Below are 15,443 nucleotides of genomic sequence, written 5' to 3'. Positions count from 1 at the left end.
TAGTTTCCTTTCTGTGCCTATGGATTTGCCTGTTCAAGATATTTCATATAAAGAGAATCATACAGTAGGTAGCCTTTTGAGTCTGGCTTCTTTCACTTAGCATACTGCTTTCAAGGTCCATCTATATTGCTATATTGTAGCAGGTATCAGTACTTCATTTCCTTTTTTTTTTTTTTGGAGATGGAGTCTCATTGCACCGTCCCCCAGGCTGGAGTACAATGGTGTGATCTCGGCTCACTGCAACCTCGGCCTCCCAGATTCAAGCAATTCTCCTGCCTCAGCCTCCTGAGTAGCTGGGATTACAGGCATGCACCACCAGGCTCAGCTAATTTTTTGTATTTTTTAGTAGAGACGGGGTTTCAATATGTTGGCCAGGCTGGTCTCGAACTCCTGACCTCGTGATCCACCCGCCTCGGCCTCCCAAAGTGCTGGGATTACAGGTGTGAGCCACCACGCCTGGCCCTTAATTTGCCTTTCATGGTTGAATAATATCCCATTGTATAGGTATACCACATTTAAAAAATCCATTAATCAGTTGATGGACATTAGGGTTTTCCCCACCTTTTGGCTATTATGAATAATGCTGTTAACATTCTTGTACAAGTGTTTGTGTGAACACGCTTTCAATCCCATTACTTTTAACTATTCTCAAAAAAAGATTTGTGGGAGATGTTGAAACCATGGGCTCATATTGCTTCACTAATGTTGAATATTTATAATCATTTGAATGATATGGTTGGAACTCTCTTGGGAAAACATTATAACCATTATGGGTACAAATCTTACACAAACAGAGGGAGCTACTTCCCACTGGAGATTTACTCTACAGTTTACAAAGTCTAAGGGATAGATAGTTATGTAGGCAACTTACCAGAGGCAGAGATGAAGGGCGGTCTGCTCGGAAACTGTTTTCAGCAGAAGATGGATTGGGACTGTTACCAACACTTGTATTCTGAAATTATTGGAACAAAATGAAAAACCAGATTAACTATGAAACCGTAAGAAATACAGAAGAGAGACAGTAATTGAGGCTCAGGGACATCATACTCACTTCTAAGTGTCCACACACAGATTTTAGTAGTTTGTAAGTTGAATCTCTGGAGAGTAAGGAGACAAATATGTACTGAAAAACAAAACAGGATAATTATGAATAGATATTGCCTGGTGAGAAGTGAGAGTTGAGAGCTCAGAAAAGTATCTGTATACAGCTTTTTCATTTTCAAACAACATGGACCTCTCTTTGATCTATATTCGCATTCCTCTCACTCAAACATTCCATTTTTATTCCACTCCTGTAATAAAGCAAACATTCTCCCATAAAAGCAACACAATCTTCAAACCCAATTTAACAGTAATAAATACATGTAGGGCAAAATGAAGGCTCCAAAAGCCTGTCATTGGTGCCTCAAACAAGCCCAGAGAAGAAAAGGCATGGACATTAAGAAAAGGCTGGTGACATTCACTAAATCCCCTTTAAAATCTCTCTCCCTCGGTTTTTGTTTTTAAGGGTATTTAACAATTCCCGAGGGCCCGCCTTCTCTGCTCTGACCTAGATTTCCACTGAAAACTTCCCAGTGGCTCTAACAGGCTAGCTTTCTTTCATGCCACTTCCAGATTCTTCCTTGTACAAATATGGAGATTTTCTAGTGGAGACTTATAAGTGAGCCATGGGAAAGGGGTAAAATCAAAGCTAGACAAATCATGTGAAGACAAATGACATGAGGAAAAATGATTTTACCATAAACGATATGTTCAGAAAATATAAAAATCTACTTTTTTTCCATCTGTTTATGCCATAGAATGTTTTCAGACCTCCTTTCCATGAGTTTGTGATTATCCTTCTCATTCACCAGTGAGGGAACTTGCATTATTTCCAAGCAAGTACTATATTTCAAAGTAATTAATATTGTGGGTTCTGGCATCAGGCAGATCCAGTTGCAAATTCTGGCTCTTACACTTACTAAGTGGGTGACATTGGGAAAATTCCTTAACCCCTCTAACTTTCAGTTTTCTTAATAACAGTTATCCATTACAGGGTGGTAGCAAGAAAATATAAGAAAAGCATTAGTGTATGGCCTGACAAGGAGGAAATACTGATGCTTGTTGGCTATTAGTATTTTTTAAAAATCCCCAAATAGATATTAACATATTTTCTAGCTTATCAGAATGGTCTCTTTTATCTTTCCTTCTTTCTTCTTCTCTCTACAAGTTTTCTAGTATGGTTAGAAAGGAAATCTATAGCAAGTCACGGTGGTTCATGCCTGTAATCCCAGCACTTTGGGAGGCTGAGGTGAGAGGATCACTTGAGCCCAGGAATTTGAGACTCGCCCTTGGCAACATAGCAAGACCCCATCTCTATTAAAAAAAGAAAAAATAAAAAAGGAAAAAGGAGAAATGAAATCTATAGAATGTAGAGTTTATGCTTTCATAGAAATAATTCGTAAAAGATTAAAAAAAATTCATGTGAAAAGTAACCAGACCACTCCACTCCCTCTTTCTTGCCAAGCTGAAATAAACACCACTTTAATGTAAATTTGTCTGATTGCGCATGTCTGGGGTAGCTCAATAGTCAATTCAGCTCTGGAATTTCTGTATAGAAGGTAGTTTAGGCAACCTGTTAGTAAAGCAGGTCTAAAAACTGATCCTGTACCTGCAGTTGCAGAGCAGGTGCAAGTTTTATTTATTTGGAATGGCTCTAGGGAGGTATTGATTGAGGTTATGGGGAGGCTGGCCACCCCCACACCAGGAACTCCTCATTATCAACCTGCCCGCCTCACCCTGTCAGTAAGGTGGTGGTTTTGTTGTTCTTGTTCTTTACATATATTTATTACTTTTTTGAGACAGGGTTTTGCTCTGTCACCCAGGCTGGAGTGCAGTGGTGCTCGATCTCAGCTCACTGCAACCTCTGTCTCCCAGGCTCAAGCAATCCTCCCACCTCAGCCTCCCCAGTAGCTGAGACCACAGGTGTGTGCCACCACACCCGGCTAATTTTTGTATTTTTTGAAGACAGAGGGTTTTGCCATGTTGCCCAGGTTAGTCTTGAACTCCTGGACTCAAGCGATCCGCCCATTTGGGCCTCCCAAAGTGCTGGGATTACAGGTGTGAGCCCCCATGCCTGGCCTTGTCCTTTTTCTTTTTCTTTGAGACAGGGTCTTGCTCTGTTGCCCAGGCTGGAGTGCAGTGGCACAACCATGGCTCACTGCAGCCTTTACCTCCTGGGCTCAAGTGATCCTCTTACCTCAGCCTCCCAAGTAGCTGGGATCACAGGCACACACCATCACACCTGGCTAATTTTTATATTTTTTGTAGAGATGGGGTTTCACCATGTTGCCCAGGCTCGTTCCCAACTCCTGGGCTCAAGCAATTCTGCCACCTCAGCCCTAAGCTCCCCAAAGTGCTGGATTAAAGGCTTGCCCTCCTTTTTTTTTTTTTCTTTAAGACTATTAAAGGAACTGACTGTATCAGTTTAGCCTGATCTAGCAGATGTTAGCCTGACCTAGCAGAAGTTGAGAAAGAATTTTATTTTTTTGACCTTGGTCAGGCAAGTATAATTAAGTCAGCAGGAAATTCAAAATTGGCAACACTTCTATGAGAATAAATCCCCTTGTGAAGGGAAACAGTACTACATGAATGTCTACAGGCTATAATTTTTAAAATTAGTCTTATGGAATTTTCCTGATTCACCACAGGAGATGATGATATTTATGGTTTGGAGTCTTGGTCCTTGGCAAGAGGCCCCTCAGGCAGCAGACCCCAGAGCAGGAGGACAAAGCAAAGGTGCCCTCGCTCTGCTGCATACTCACCCTGTCTGTGACTGTTGCTATGATCAGGGCGTTTGGCACTAGAAGAGCAGTTTTGGTTTTCTTTATTAGGGTTACCGAGAAAGCTGGAATAGAAATCTGAAACAGAATCAGCGAGTTAATGCCAGTTCAGACTTGACAGAACAGCACTTCAAATCTTCACATTAAAGGAAAAAAAAAAGGTAAACAGAAATCAAAACCAGCAGCAAGCTCTCCTCCAGCCTCCATGAAGAAAAGCCAGTCTTACAGAGTGGCAGGAATGTATCAGTGAGCTCCTCAAAGTGGGACTTACTAAGCCAGTGGATAAATCTGAATCATCAATTGGACTGAAGATCTTGGTGGGAAACCTTTATCTTCAGACATGGAAATATAATGCAAAATGTATATTCATTTTAAAGATAAGCCCAAGGCTCTAAAGAAATTTCAAGCTTGTGGTCATCCACTTTGGGCTAACTTCCACATGCCCCACTCTCCTCTGTCTCTAGGTGCATGTTGGGGGGAAAACGTCAAAAAGCACTGGTATGATAGGACCATCACTGGATAGAAAATCTGGGACCTGAATTCTTGGCTCAGTTCTGTTACTACAGGTTGAGCATCCTTAATCTGAAAATCATAAATGCAAACTATTCCAAAATCTAAAAGTTTTTGAATGCTGATATTAATGGCCAAAGAAAATGCTCATTGGAGCATTTCAGATTTTGGATTTTTAGACTAGGAATGCTCAGCCAGTTATACGTTGGCAGATATTGCAAAAATCTGAAATCCAAAACACTTCTGGTCCCAAGCATTTTGGATAGGGGATACTCAACCTGTATCTACATGACCTACTCCCCCTTGTAAGCTATCCGTTCTAGGCCTCAGTTTTTTGATTTATAAATTGGAGATAGCCTCGTCTGCTTCTCAGGATTTTCTGTGGATTAAGTGAGATAATATACGCAAAATGGCCAGTGATGAATAAAAACTTCATTCACTTCCTCACTTGTTTCATGAAATCAGGATGGGTGATATAAAAGAACTCTAAATACTTTTCTGGTTCAACAAAGAATAACAACAACAGTAACTATAGAAGCTACCATTATTGATACCTATTTACCAGATAGAATTTAATTTAATTATGATTCTATATAGTCAATATTATAAGAAAAAACTTTATTTAGAGAGGTGCATGTCATATATAAGAAGTTACAAAGATGGAATTCAAGCCAATCTGATTCCAAATGTGGGTTCTTTTCAATGCAATGTGCTATAAGAATGTATCAAATGGCACAAAGAACAGAAGTTCATGATAATTTATGTCATACCTCTCCAACCAAGTTTGATCTCAAAGGAAAATGGATCACATCACTTCAATCCCTGAAAATAGAGTCACACACAGCCATGGTAAAATGATCTGACTCCCTCCTTCCCTAGGAACTCACACTCACTTGAACATCTACTTCTTGAAAATGCCTCACATGTTCTCAAAGAGATGGGCTTTATGTAAGTACTGCCAACTTGAAGGAAGCAAATGAGCTTTTTTTTTTGAGACGGAGTTTTGCTCTTGTTACCCAGGCTGGAGTGCAATGGTGCAATCTCTGCTCACGGCAACCTCCCTCTCCCAGTTTCAAGTGATTCTCCTGCCTCAGCCTCCTGAGTAGCTGGGATTACAGGCATGTGCCACCACACCCAGTTAATTTTTTTTTTTTTTTTTGAGACGGAGTTTTGTTCTTGTTGCCCAGGCTGGAGTGCAGTGGTGCGATCTCGGCTCACCGCAACCTCCACCTCCCGGGTTCAAGCGATTCTCCTGTCTCAGCCTCCCGAGTAGCTGGGGTTACAGGCATGCACCACCATGGCTGGCTGATTTTGTATTTTTAGTAGAGACGGGGTTTCTCTATGTTGGTCAGGCTGGTCTCAAACTCCTGACATCAGGTGATCCGCCCGCCTCGGCCTCCCAAAGTGCTGGTATTACAGGTGGGAACCACCGCGTCCGGCCACATCCAGCTAATTTTGTATTTTTAGTAGAGACGAGATTTCTCCACATTGGTCAGGCTGGTCTCGAACTCCCAATCTCAGGTGATCCGCCTCCCTTGGCTGCCCAAAGTGCTGGGATTACAGGCATGAGCCACCGTGCCTGGCCACAAAATGAGCTTTTAATTTTGAATATTTGCATTCACATCTGGGTTTATGAGATGGGCTTATTTATTGCCCTCAATGATCTAGGCAGGAAGACTATGGAAGAACAAGGGGCTAACCCAATCAAGACATTGTCTAAAAACTGTTTGCCAAAGAACCCCACTCACAACATTTTTCAAAGGCAGGAGGCAACTCAGAACTTACAAGTTGGGATAAATTTGGAAAAAAAGATTTGAGATCTACTTAGATGATTTTTAAAAAATGAGTCTAATTTTGTTTCTGAGCAGCAATACAAACATGCAGTGACAAAGGGCTAGAAATTTAGATTTTTCATAATCTAAGGCATGGAACAACCTTAAGAAGGAGTTTTCAAGCAATTGCTTCATAAGTATAAAATTACGACCAGATAACATTTGTAAAATAAAGCTTAAATCACTTTTCAGTTTGAGCTTAGACAGAATGTGATACATGCATGTTAATTTTACTAGCATCTGAAAATACCAACAGGCTGACTAAAAAGGTCCGGAATAAATTAAGGCTACACTTTATTACTATTTTTCCAGGGTAAATGATAATATTTTTCCAGGGTAATGGTAACATTTTTCCAGGGTAAACTGCTTTAGAAGGGGAACTTGATTAGAAAGTTCCCATTGTAGAGCAGTTGTTTGGGTGCCTTCAGCTCATATTGGACCATGTTGGACTGAGGTCCATTGGCAGTGAGGAAATTCTGCAACATCTCTGAAGCCCAAATCTCCTCTGACACCATCTTTAGAAGGGATGGAACATACAAGTCACTATCATGGTTCTTATTCCCACGCCCTGCTAATTTTCAGTCTCCTGCCTCTGTAGGTTACACATTGTAAAAGCAATCTCAGTATATCCATGTCTTCAAAAAACTAGGGTCATTCCTTCTAACTTCTTTTTATCCATTCTTAGGTAGAAGTAGAACTTTAAAACCATTGCTAGAATCATATTAGCTTGAAAGTGCACTGACTGCCTTTTTGAATCCCCCAATCCCTTAACAAAGACTAATACTTTGTTCATTAGTGTCTTCAGTCCCTGCTGTTCTGCTCTGCTCAGGGATGTTGGTTGTCTATGAATTCCTGAGAACTATATCACATTGATCAGTACTACCCAATCCCCCTCCCCATTCCATGAACAAGGCCTTTAATCCAGAAATGTAGAAATATATGAAATACTGCTTCATATTGCTTTGTATTTTACTGATTCAGATAATACTGTCAATCAAATAATGCTTAGCTAAACATAGCTGTATATGATAAAAAATCAGTATGAAAAGAATATGTTTTACCTAAAGAATAGTATGCTAGTCTGTAGCTCCAACACTAACAAAAGAAAATATTCCTGTTAGATTTGTTAAGTGGTCTTTATGCAATTGCCAGTGGTTTGAGAGAGAATATTTAAATAAGGCACATCTGCTACTCAAAAAGAAGTTTTAATCAGCGACTTCATGAGTATGAAAGTTGCTTCTTCATAATCATGAATCAGAATGACTGAAAACTCATTGAGGTCATGCAAACCTGAGAAGGTGTTTCTCTGGTGTTATTCTGGAGGCCTGAATGAACTGTGATGTGACATCATAGCTCAAAGGTAAAAAAAAGTCAGTGGGATAGAATTATCTTTTCCTTGATAGGCCACAGTCCCACGGTCCCCAGTTTAGAGGGCAGTGCCAATTCCTTTAGGCTGTTCTCCTTAATGCCTCAGGATGTCATGTGTCTCTGCTCCCCCAAACCTATGTTTAATAATAATGAAAAGATGTAATATCAGAGTACACTTGGGACTGAGGGTGTCTGACTTACCCAGGCTAGGTCTTAACTGCTCCACTTCCTGCTCATTTTGTGCTGGTGAGGGTACAATGGGAGTGCTAATAAGTAGCTTATTTATAGGCCTGCTGTCCTAGACATCACTGGTAACTGGTATAAATATGGTATAAAAACTGATGTTTCTTAAAAGAAATGATTTTGGTTTAAATGTATGTCTATGAAAATCATGACACACCCTCCATATAAACAATTCTGAGTGCTCTCTGGTGACATCTGAGTAAAAAGGATTTAGGCTGTGGTTATGGGTGAGGTACATGTGTATATGTGTATATGTGAGGTATATGTGTATAAACAAATGAGTGAGAAAATAATGTTTAGGGAAAAAGGGAAGTTAGTGTCCTCTGGAGGCATTTAGAACACAAAGTATTTGGAATTACAACAAAAGAAACTTGGCATAAAAGAATAACCATGATACAAATATCTATAAATATAGCTAAATTTAAGATGATTAATATTTACCATATATGATAAAGTATAGGGTTAGTGTTGTTTTTTTTTTTAATTATACCAACCTTTGTGTCTTTTCCAAAGACCTTGGAATGAAAACAAATCCAGTTTTCTGATACAAAGAGCTTTCCTTGGTATAGTATTTCCTTCTGTAGAGCACAGGTAAAGCCTGGGAAAATATCCACAGGTACAGCACCATTTAGAATTTCCACTTAAAATAAAAACCGTGTATATATTTTGCTGACTCAAGGATGAGCAGAGATAATATATTCATACTCAAAAATTTTATTGCCTCTTCTGTCATCTTTACGGAAAGAAAGCTGTGGCGACCAGTTTGTTTTTAAATTCAAAGTCTTACCAACTTCAGTACAAATATCAGGATGAAAAGGCAAATCTACCATTGTACCTGAGAGACCAAGAATGGGGTTTTACAAGTCTCCTCTATTTAGGCTGGTGTGTCACCCACGTGCTGATATTAGTACACCTGTTCCCCTTTTCCCCAGTCTTTTCAGTAATGACTGTTTTAGAAATAGATGGCCTCACTAGGGGAAGAGCACATAACCCACACCTCCTGTTTGAAGGTCATGGCAGGAACCCAGCATCCTGCCTCAACTTTCGCACATCAAGAGAGGCTAGAATGGAACTTTGGGCCCCTTGATGAACCACTGCAGAGCCTAGTAGGCGTGCTTAACTAGCATGCTGGGCAAGATATTTAGGTGACCATCACACCCTTCACAGTGGCATCACATGTCTGTCCATGTCTAAGGATGTGAGTTTTCTTTTAGCCTTCTCCTAGTGGCCTCCCTTACCCCAGGCTTGTTATCCTAAATCTTAAAGCAATGTAACCATGTGCATTTCAGCAATAAATAAAGAAGGGAAGGGTATCATGGAACCATCTTGGGTGACTCCATACCCCATGGAGAACTGTTTCTTTTTCTCCTCTGTGATCTTTTCACGCTGCCTGGTGAAAGCTGACTGAAGCTGGTGTTATTGTTATGTTATGACTTTCAGAAACCTGATACCCTTGGTGACTCAGTCCACAGACTATGCCCTCTTTCTTCCCCAAAACTAGTGGTCAACTTTTCAAATACGTAGCTTAAAAAGTCAAACAGGTCAGAACTTACTTTGCTTCAGTGGTTCCTCCGTTGGGACACTAAGAAACAACTTGTGAAAGTGCATATTGGCCTTGTACTACAATGAGAACAAAATACAAGCATCACCACTCTCACTTTCTTGCGAAACATCACAAATTCAACTTCAACAACAAATTTTCCCTCCCTTAATAGTATCTTTAGGAATTCCTTCTCACCGATCTTACAGTCTCTGACACAAGCCTTCGGTAAAACACAGTGAAAGTCTGGGTACACAGTTTCATTTTCTAACAAGTTTAATGCTTTGCTGGTTGGATATAATGATGCAGCTGCTGGTCATCCTACTGCCGAGGTAACAAGGCTGGACAAGGATGTCCCTGATAAGAAATGGGATGAAATTCCAAGGAATCTCATTAGGGAAGGTACTGGATCCCAGGTACTAAAGGTACCAGTGAGTACTCTCAGAAGAGTACAGTGGTTCAAAGCTTTGTAGTCAGGTAAACCCGAGCTGAAGTCTTGGCTGTAGTGGCTCTAGCCCTTGGTGTGTGACCATGGCTTAGTCACTTAATCTCCCTGGGCCTTGGTTTCCTCTTCTGTACCAGAGGGCAAAAACGGTACCTGCCTCAAGGGATGCCATAAGGCTTAAATGGGATAATACACGTAAAGGACCTATAGTCTAAGGCAACATATGGCCAATCTTCCTACTGTATTATCGTGAAGGCATTTCCTTAGCCAGTGACAGGAGTAGGATGCAGTAGTAGGCTACTGTCAAGACAAGTAGGATTTCATACAAAGACTTCACTATCCAGGACAGCAGAAGGCCCAAGACTATGAAAGCTGTAAGTCACTTCATCTTCAAGGGATCTGTTTTCACAACTGTGACAATAACAATGGATAGCCAGCAATTTACAGCTTGTAAAACACTTTCACCTGCATCATATAGCTATTAAGAGGTGGAACTGTTAGCTGGATGTGGTGGCATGTGCTTGTAGTCCTAGCTACTCGGGAGGCTGAGGCAGGAGGATCCCTTGAGCCCAGGAGTTCAAGCCTGCAGTGAGCTATGGGGTAGAAATCTATCCTCCTTCCACAGGATCGATCTGCCTCATAGGATGCTTCTGAAGAAAAATTCTTATAAGGAGAATGGGTAGGAGGCCCTGGATGGCTTATCATCCAAACCAAGAGTGGTCTCAATGGCAAAACTGGCCCTGTTTTGCCATAAAGAACTACAGACCAGGTCATCAAGACGATAGATGGTCCCTGCAAGTCAACTATTTTATAGACAAACACCTTATAGAAAGGTACCTTGATTAAAGCTAGGTGTTCTATGGCTTCACTGAGCGTTTTTTTTCAATGGCTACAGTGAGCAGTGGTTGCCCGCTTGATTTAAAATATGCTAGGCCATAAACTTCAAAAATGTCAACGTAATAAACGGCAAAAAAGGTAGTGGGGCTGCTTTCAATTAAAAGGGACATAGCAGGCTGAGTGTGGTGGCTCATGCTCGTAATCGTGGCATTTTGGGATGCAGAGGTGGGTGGATCGCCTGAGGCCAGGAGTTTGAGATGAGCCTGCCTAACACGGCAACACCCTGTCTGTACTAAAAATACAAAAATTAGCTGGGTGTGGTGGTGCACATCTGTAATCCCAGCTACTCAGATGGTTGAGTCATGAGAATCACTTGAACCCGGGAGGTGGAGGTTGCAGTGAGCCGAGATCGTGGCACTGCACTCCAGTCTGGGCAACAGAGCAAGACTCTGTCTTGAAAAAAAACAAAAGAAAAGACATAGCAATTACATGCAGTATGTGACTCTTGATTGGATCCTGGAGAGGAAGAAAACACCTTTAAAAAGGATATTTATTACTGGGATTACTATGGAAATTCAAAAGTGAATTTTATATTAATAATATTTTAATACATTTCATATTTAAATTTCTTGGGTGTGCCGATGGTTTTTGGTTTAGCTCTTAGGAAACACATATTCACGTATTTAGAGGGGTGAAGAATTAAGAAAAACCCCAAACTCCTGGCCCCGGTACATGCATCACACTCTCTGATGACATAGAACTAGGCTTTGTTTCCTATCTGGGTGTATTTTAAATCAGAATCAAAATTAGATCTGGAGAAGAATCCTGACCCTGTTCAAAGGTCTAACTCCTCTGTGTGCAGTTGGCTGGCTTACTACTATTCAGGCAGATGCCTTATCAGACTCTTCAATTTCAGTACAAGGATGTCACAACTCCCCTTGTCCTGCTAATTATTGGATAAGCACATGACTTTGTGTTGGTCCCTGATCTCTGGGTATCTGTCAGAGTTCGAGGCCACAGCATGGAACTCACCATCATGCAATGTGCTGAAAAGTGAGTTGTGGAATATAACGTTGATGAAAAATGGACTGGAGGAACTGCTGCTGCCTGTTTGTTCTTCTAAATTCTCTAAACTCTATGCCTTTATTAGTCTTGACCAGCAGGAAGGTGCATACTTGGGTTCCTTCTTGTCACTGGCTTCAATAGTCCTGTCACCCTCTAAGACAATACAAATTCCATTCTCAAATTACCTGGCTGGAAGATGAAGACTTTTTTCTTTCAGTCTTAGGGTCATTTTTGGTTTCTGTTTTACAGTCGTTCTTATCAGTTGCTAAAGAGGCACCATCAAAACTGGATTTTGACCTAAAGAAAGAAAGTCCAGGGTGTCTATAAGATAATTTTTTTTTTTTTTGAGACGGTTTTGCTCTGTTGCCCAGGCTGAAGTGCAGCAGCATGATCACGGTTCACTGCAACCTCCCCGTCCAGGACTCAAGCGTCAGCCTCCTGAGTAGCTGGGACTACAAGTGCGTGCCACCACGTCCAGCTCATTTTTTTGTAGAGATGGGGTTTCACCATGTTGCCCAGGCTGGTCTTGAACTCCCGGACTTAAGCAATCTACCCGCCTCGGCTTCCCAAAGTGCTGGGATTACAGGCATGAGTCACCACACCTGGCCTATGAGATACATTTTTCATTAATTTATTGTAATAAATCTTGATTATTACACTATCTTCTAAGAAAACCTGACATTTGTTTTTCTTTTCTGGATATCAAAAATCATTCATGATACTCTGAGAGCATTTACACAGCACATGCTTTAGGACACTGGAATGATTTCATCAGGCTGTAATCAAAAACTGTAGAAATAGTAAATTACAAAGGGTGAAATAACAAGTTGTGAAAATAATTACATCATTTTAAAACTATTTTAATCAGTACTTAAAAAGGAGTACTTGAGGCAAATTACTAAATAGTATTGCGGCTATAGTTCAATCAAAGAATATTTTTGTTTCAGAATTCCACTAATATTTAACAAGTATTAATTGAGTGGGGCATTGTGTTAAATGTCTTCGGGCCCGTAACACAGTTTGTATCCTTAAGGCGTCTGTGTACGCATGCATCAAACACTTTTTTTAAAAGGCAGTACATGATTTAGCACCAAAAAAAAATACATATTATAGGAGTTAGGAGAAGGTATGGAGCCAATAAGTCTAATAGGAGGTAAGAGAAGAGGAAAACAGGCTGGGCACAGTGGCTCATGCCTGTAATCATAGCACTTTGGGAGGCCAAGGTGGGCGGACCACCTAAGGTCAGGAGTTTGAGACCGGCCTGGCCAACATAGCGAAATCCCATCTCTACTAAAAATACAAAAATTAGCCGGGCATGATGGTGGGCGCCTGTAGTCCCAGCTACTCGGGAGGCTGAGGTGGGAGAATCGCTTGAACCCGGGAGGCAGAGATTGCAGTGAGCTGATATTGCACCACTGCACTCCAGCCTGGGGGACAGAGCAAGAATCTGTCTCAAAAAAATAAAGTTAAATTTTAAAAAGTAAATAAATAAAGAGAAGAGGAAAACAATAGAATAATGTGGGCTTAAAATGCTGGGCCTAACAGGGTAAGCAAGAATTCGGAATGAGGAAAAGAGACAAAACATCCCAGAGTGGGAATACAATAAAAGTGAAATCAGAATTAAAAAAATGAAACCACGAAACATGTTTGAAGCCAAGTCTTCCTTTTTCCTGTTAAGGACACAGGTCAGAGCTCCAGAGTTTCCTTCTAAGACGATTCTAGTCCTGGTTTTCCATTTTAGTAGATGTGTACATTTGTACGTATCTTCAACCCTACGGCTAACAGCAGTCATTTCAAAGTAGAATGCACGGATGATTTTTGGAGTTACATATATGAATAAGTTTTACGATTATGAAGTTGCTTTAATGTTTATTGGGAGGAAATGGCACATAAAATCCATGATATCAAAATATTATTCCTTAAAATGAGGTTCAGTTAAAAAAAATTGGTTCAAAGTGGATTTAAGAACAATCTGAAGTAATTCAGGTGGTACATGGGTGTCACAGAGAAACAGAAAGGACTGAAGTTAGAGAATTATGCTCTGGTTTTCTCAGCTGTGAAAAGATGGACTATATGATGTCCCACGCCTCTTCTAGCCACTACAGTGTATGATTCCACAATGCTGAAGTCACAGGGCAAATACCCCTCAGCAGTTCAAGGTAAATGAATTTAATTTCAGATACAGGCCATTGAAGCTATTCACAGACATAAATTCCCTGGGAATTCTAGGGATTACATTTTTTTGGAAGCTATGAAAAAACATTTGTTCTCTATTTGAAAATAAAATTATCTGTACAAATGTCAACTTGCCTTTTATTTATACTATTCACAGATTTGAATTCATCACCTCTACTGATTCACATTAATAAATGTTAACGGAATGGGCAAGGAAATGATCCGACTGTTTGAAGATCCATGGACTGCAAGCAAATATGACAAGTAGGGTGGCTCTACCCTTGATAATTTCAAAAGGCACAAGCGATAAGGGGGTTCACCTGCATGACACTGGCCCCTGCGGACAGGGTATGTATGTATACAATATGGATTTCTTTGGGTCTTTTCAACCCTGTTATTCTCACTTCCTACAGGTGACAAGAAGCCCAGTGCAAAATGAAAATGTGGGGTCCTTTATATAAAAATTATTAATTAATAAAAACAAAATATTTATTTACAAATAAAATAAAACAAGTAAAAATTATTAATTAATAATTTTTATATAGAGACAAAGTCTCACACTGTTGCTGAGGCTGGAGTGGCACAATCTTGGCTTACTGCAACCTCCACTTCCTGGGTTCAAGCGATTCTCCTGCCTCAGCCTCTTGAGTGCATGTACTACCACACCCGGCTAATTTTTTATTTTTAGTAGAGACAGGGTTTCACCATGTTAGCCAAGCTGGTCTCAAACTCCTGACCTCAAGTTATCCATCCACCTTAGCCTCTCAAAGTGCTGGGATTACAGGTGTCAGCCACCATGCCCAGCTCCCTTACATAAAAATTATTAAGCATTTCTGGATAGCAAGAGGGGAACATTAAACCAAGTGTGGGCCCTTTCCAGTTGCACGGACTGCAAGCCCATGAAGTTTAGCAAGCATGCCTTGTGAGAGTGTATTATCATTACTGAAGCCTGGGGAAGCTGGAGTAAAACCAACAGTGTTTTTAAGGTGCCTGCTGTAGTCAGCCAACAGTGGTAAAAGACATGAGAAATAATGTGCCTTGTGCCTTTGTGAAGAGAAGCATTAGGTGAGGCTTTGGGAGGAAACAACTAGAGGAAAAAAAAAATTGCTAAAGTGAGATGCTGGCCAGGCACAGTGGCCCATGCCTGTAATCCCAGCACTTTGGGAGGCTGAGGCCAGTGGATCACCTGAGGTCAGGAGTTCAAGACCAACCTGGTCAACATGGTGAAACCCTGTCTCTGCTAAAAGTACAAAAATTAGGTGGGCATGGTGATGCATGCCTGTAGTCCCAGCTACTGGGGTGGCTGAGGGAGGAGAATAGCTTGAACCTGGGAGGTGGAGGTTGCCGTGAGCTGAGAATGTGCCACTGCACTCCAGCCTGGATGACAGAGCGAGACTCTGACTGAAAAAAAAAAAGTGAGATGCCACAAAACAGCATGCAGGAAGGATGGAAAGATAATTGGGAATTAGAGTCAGAAGAGGAAAATTTCGGGGAGAGTTAAGACTTACTCTTGGTCCTGAATGAAGCATAGATTTGGAGAGAAGATATGGGCTGGGAAGCCAGGAAGGAAGCAAAAAGTGGAGTTAATAATCTCTTAGCAGAGACCA

The 15,443-nt window shown here is 40.8% G+C and overlaps 1 protein-coding gene across 16 annotated transcripts in view; it reads right to left on the bottom strand.

The window, feature by feature from the left end:
• The window catches only part of GRAMD2B (GRAM domain containing 2B), a 137,934-nt gene that overhangs the window by 17,523 nt on the left and 104,968 nt on the right, over positions 1-15,443 (bottom strand). For 13 of the 16 annotated variants that reach the window (XM_055299137.2, XM_063612978.1, XM_063612973.1 and 10 more), the window contains exons 3-8: positions 11,847-11,958; positions 9,328-9,394; positions 8,269-8,372; positions 3,804-3,899; positions 1,052-1,123; positions 872-952 (exon numbers count right to left, since the gene is read on the bottom strand). In XM_055299137.2, the coding sequence (XP_055155112.1) occupies positions 872-952; positions 1,052-1,123; positions 3,804-3,899; positions 8,269-8,372; positions 9,328-9,394; positions 11,847-11,958 (532 nt within the window). Of the gene's footprint in view, positions 1-871; positions 953-1,051; positions 1,124-3,803; positions 3,900-8,268; positions 8,373-9,327; positions 9,395-11,846; positions 11,959-15,344; positions 15,388-15,443 lie in introns of all 16 variants that reach the window. The other 3 variants (XM_055299138.2, XM_055299139.2, XM_063612981.1) reach the window with 1 other exon arrangement.

Source organism: Symphalangus syndactylus, chromosome 11, assembly GCF_028878055.3.
Source record: "Symphalangus syndactylus isolate Jambi chromosome 11, NHGRI_mSymSyn1-v2.1_pri, whole genome shotgun sequence".
Lineage (NCBI taxonomy): Eukaryota > Metazoa > Chordata > Mammalia > Primates > Hylobatidae > Symphalangus > Symphalangus syndactylus.
The sequence above is the reverse complement of the archived record's forward strand: the minus strand, read 5'-3'. Positions and strand labels throughout refer to the sequence as shown.